General features: G+C 41.2%; 1 protein-coding gene across 1 annotated transcript; it reads right to left on the bottom strand.

Annotated features, from left to right (window-relative positions):
- Positions 1–1,964: 1,964 nt before the first annotated feature.
- On the bottom strand, positions 1,965–3,575 carry LOC139714021 (UDP-glucuronosyltransferase 2B37-like). Its single transcript, XM_071625750.1, has one exon. The coding sequence runs from the start codon at positions 3,573–3,575 to the stop codon at positions 1,965–1,967; it is 1,611 nt and encodes a 536-aa protein (XP_071481851.1).
- Between the last annotated feature and the right edge of the window lie 356 nt (positions 3,576–3,931).

Here is a 3,931-nt window from a genome sequence, read left to right as displayed (position 1 = left end):
ATTCCACCAGAAAAGCTTTCATCTTCTAACCAAAATGCAATTTGTAGAGGAATTCATACTCAATATCTACAGCTATTCAGTTTTTTGCCAAACTGCATCATTGATTTTTAATTAATTTTTTTCTTCATTTATTTTGGTATCTTTGGTACGAATTTGTGAAGGGGTTTCGGACATTCCATTGTATTTACGGGTGTGAGCCCTATAGATGAATCCGACTTTAGTTCACTGTAACTTATGGTGGCCATAACTTGGGGGGGGGGGGGGGAGGCTTCCAAAAAAGAACAAAAGTACCAGGTTGTACTTTCAACGGGTTACACAATGAGTCAGGTGTTTCGCTACGTCAGTGCATTTATCTTTTGTTAGGCATATATACTTGAAGCATACAGTTACAAATTATCATTAAAACAGTATCCAAACCGAATTGGTCTATATACAGAGAGACTCTAAAAACATTTTGGATTATTAGCGAAGAAGAAGTAAGAGGAGGAGAGGAAGAAAAAGAAAAAAAAAGACTTTTTCTTCTTACTTTTCTTAAATCGGTACTTTATTTACGTTGTTCAATATATGCATACATATATTACTTAAAGAGAAACAGAAAGAGAAGACGAAAAAGAGGATGAAGAAGAAGGAGAAATTGAACTTCGTCAAATCATGACAGCGCTGCACTTTGGTGTCGTTATTTTTGGTCAAGAGGGGGCGTGAATCTATTCATCTCGTCAGGATCGCAATCACAATCGCAAATGTAGCGTGCACGTGAAACGTGAAGATCCAGACGTGGAAAAATATCATTTTATCAAGAAAAAGAGTGCTGTCGCAAAATTTATTGTGAATGTATGTTCACGAGAAGTAACAAATTCAGTGAACGAAAAGAAAGCATGTACACTGTAAATCGTTTCTCCGCAAATAAGTACATTGATTATAAACTAATTTCCAACTTACTTCAATTACCGTCTTGTGTTTATAGAAGTATACCTCTTGTCTTGTATAAATAGGGTTTTCTATATAGTTGTTGTTTATCAAATTGACATCATTTTGTTTCTTTTGACAACGTCAAATCTGCTTTACAAACGCATTACCAGCGGATTTCCTTTCTAACATGGAATTGGTGTTAAGATAATTGTTGATTATTACAGAAAACGTATACTATGTCTTAGTATTCTGATAGCATTTTCCTCTCGTGGTGTGATGTAGCAACCTTCCACACAAATCCTTCAATAAAAAAGAATACAGGGAGAAAATACATCCAAATGGCACTCAGATATCTCATTTAATTGCACACACACACACAAAAAGAAAAAGTTAGGTGTGAGATATATTGATACAGCGGTTATCTTGATCAGCCCATACGTACAAACTCGTCGTATTCAAAGATAGAGAAAAAATCCATACTTAGTGTAGAGTGGTAGTATTCTCCGGGCAAAATAAGACCTACAGACAGTGCACAGACTCTCGTTAAAACAAACACGGTTAATAAGAAATACTCGTTACATCGAAGTAAAAAAAAAAATCAGGTGCCAAAATGTACATCTTTAAAGAAATTATAACGAATAAGGGGTATGAGATTTTAACTCATTTGCCACATCTTACAGAAATCCCAATTCGATTTGCTTCAGTCGTCAAAGAGAAATGAGGATCTTTGTAGAGCATGTCAGGAATCCCTTCTCTCCAAGTTCTGTCCATTGTGTTTACACATTCATATGCAGTTCCAAGAGCATCCAACTGCTAAACTTGGAAGAATCAGACACACGACACTCTTTCCAGCAATCCACAATTCTCTGTGACCATTTAACCAAATTGAATGGGGTTTCCTGCAAAAAAGAGCTACGATGTTATATCCTAAGATCAGTGAAGTAAGATTTAGATGATTTAATCTTATTGGTAGTTATCAATGCGAAAAACTGATTGTATTTTTTTTTTTGGGGGGGGGGGAACATACTGTACTGCTAATCAGAATTGGGCTGTCTTCATTCTTTTTTGGTCTTTTCCTTCCTCTTACGAAAACAATATCCGACCACGAGATAGCACAAGGATATACACATAACTGTGACTGCTGCTACATCAAGCGAATAAATCTGAAAGAAAGACATGATTTGGGTGCTTGGACGCAAGTGGTCACCACCATGCTCGATCACGTGCTCAATCCAAAACGCGGCGGTATCGGCGGGGCTCATCGGTCGGTCTCGAAAGATGGCCGACAGACGATTAGCGTTATTCTGGTATTTGGGATTGGTCAATGCCTCGTTGACCTGCTCGTATATGTATTCTGAACTAAGCCTTCTTTTGTCGATTCCGATTCCAAAACCACCACTTACTGCCCTCACTGCTACATCGTCCTGGTCCCCCGCCAGGGGCATGAGAATAAGTGGAACCGCGTGGTAAAGAGCCTCGTAGAAACCGTTGTTGCCGCCATGATAAAGGAGCGCGCGCGTCTTGGGATGTCCAAGGAGATCGTTGAGTGGTAACCATGGTAACATCATCATGTTATTTGGTAGTTCATATGATGGAGGTTCTTTCAAGTGGAGGATAACTTTCTGCGGTATGCGAGAGAAGGCGTCCACGAACATTTTGATGATGTGTGGACGTGATAACGTGATCGACGCGTAGTACGAACCTAGAGAGTACAGCACTACTCCGTGATCGCCGGAACTCTGCATGAACTCCTCCAAGTCCTTATCGAGTGGTTTCGCGGGTCCCGAAGTCAGGCCACCGACAGGAATCACGTTGGGCATCAGCGGGAAGGGAAACTCGACAGAAAAGTCGGAATTAATGAAGTAAAGATCCACATATTTACCAATCCTGCGGCGAAGATACGGATCGAGGTCATACTTTTTCACTAACCCAGGCATCGCTCCGGACATGGCCAAAGCCATAGGATCGGGCGTGTCAAAGAGAAGCACGCAAATGAGGTAAATCATCGTGTTCTTGAACCTTTCAGAGAACGACATAGACGAAGAAAGTTTTGAGGCAGGCAACGGTTGATATGAAGGCATAAACGGCGAGCCTGCTTCCTCGAATATATACGGCAGTGGTGCCATAGGCGCCACAATCGTGACTGAAATATTTTTGGTGTCGGTGTACTTGGCAAGGTACGCTTTTACATATACTCCGCAGAGCCAGGTAACGTCTATCACATAGCCATCATATTCACGCAGACGACCGAGGACTTCGTGGTCTTCAAATAAATCTTCACATGCAGCATGATAGAAGGATGTAAAAAATTCTCGCATCAGGTTGATCTCATTCCATTTCGATTCCGAAAACCCAAGATCACCGAGATGATCCCTGTAATACGTTGTGATGTTTTCTTTCAGTCCCGCTGAGCGAAATAGCTCGAAGTGGAAGAGGTCTGGATCGGCAACTAAATTTCTGGCATTTGGCAGGAAGCTTTCGGGAACGAGAAATGTTACGTTGTGACCTCTTTGTAAGAGGCTCTTAGCGATGGGAATACAGGTCAGAAAATGGCTGCCGTCAGCGAACACTGCTGAAATAAGAATGTTGGCCGCTTCTCCGCCACGTAAGGAGAAAAGAAGGAAAGCAATGCTCATTGCAATCCGTCGATTCAATGCAAAGTTCATGATTCTGCGAATTTATCTCAGTGTGTATTATGCATTCATACCCTTCCGAAGCAGTTGCGCATTCACAGTAAATTCGAATCTTCGACACGTTTACAGCGACCCCACTCTAAAGTGTGTAGACCTGCTCCCGTGCATGAACATAATGCCATTATGATACAATGCGACAACAATCACATAACAAACAAAAAATGTGGGGCCCTGTATTGCTTCGCCCTAGTGGACTTTGAGAAAAGAATTTATACCAATATGAACTTGGAAGTACTTGCTTATCAGCCATTATTGACCGGGACAGAACTCTTGCAGGGGCGGATCTAGGAATTCCGTAAAGAGGGGGCGCGTTTACAAAATTAAAGGGG

The sequence above is a fragment of the Diadema antillarum genome, unplaced genomic scaffold (genome assembly GCF_040938485.1).
Source record: "Diadema antillarum isolate AM-2024a unplaced genomic scaffold, OU_Dant_1.0 seq00002134_RagTag, whole genome shotgun sequence".
Classification (NCBI taxonomy): domain Eukaryota; kingdom Metazoa; phylum Echinodermata; class Echinoidea; order Diadematoida; family Diadematidae; genus Diadema; species Diadema antillarum.
Note: the sequence above shows the minus strand (reverse complement) of the source record. Positions and strands in the feature narration are given on the sequence as shown.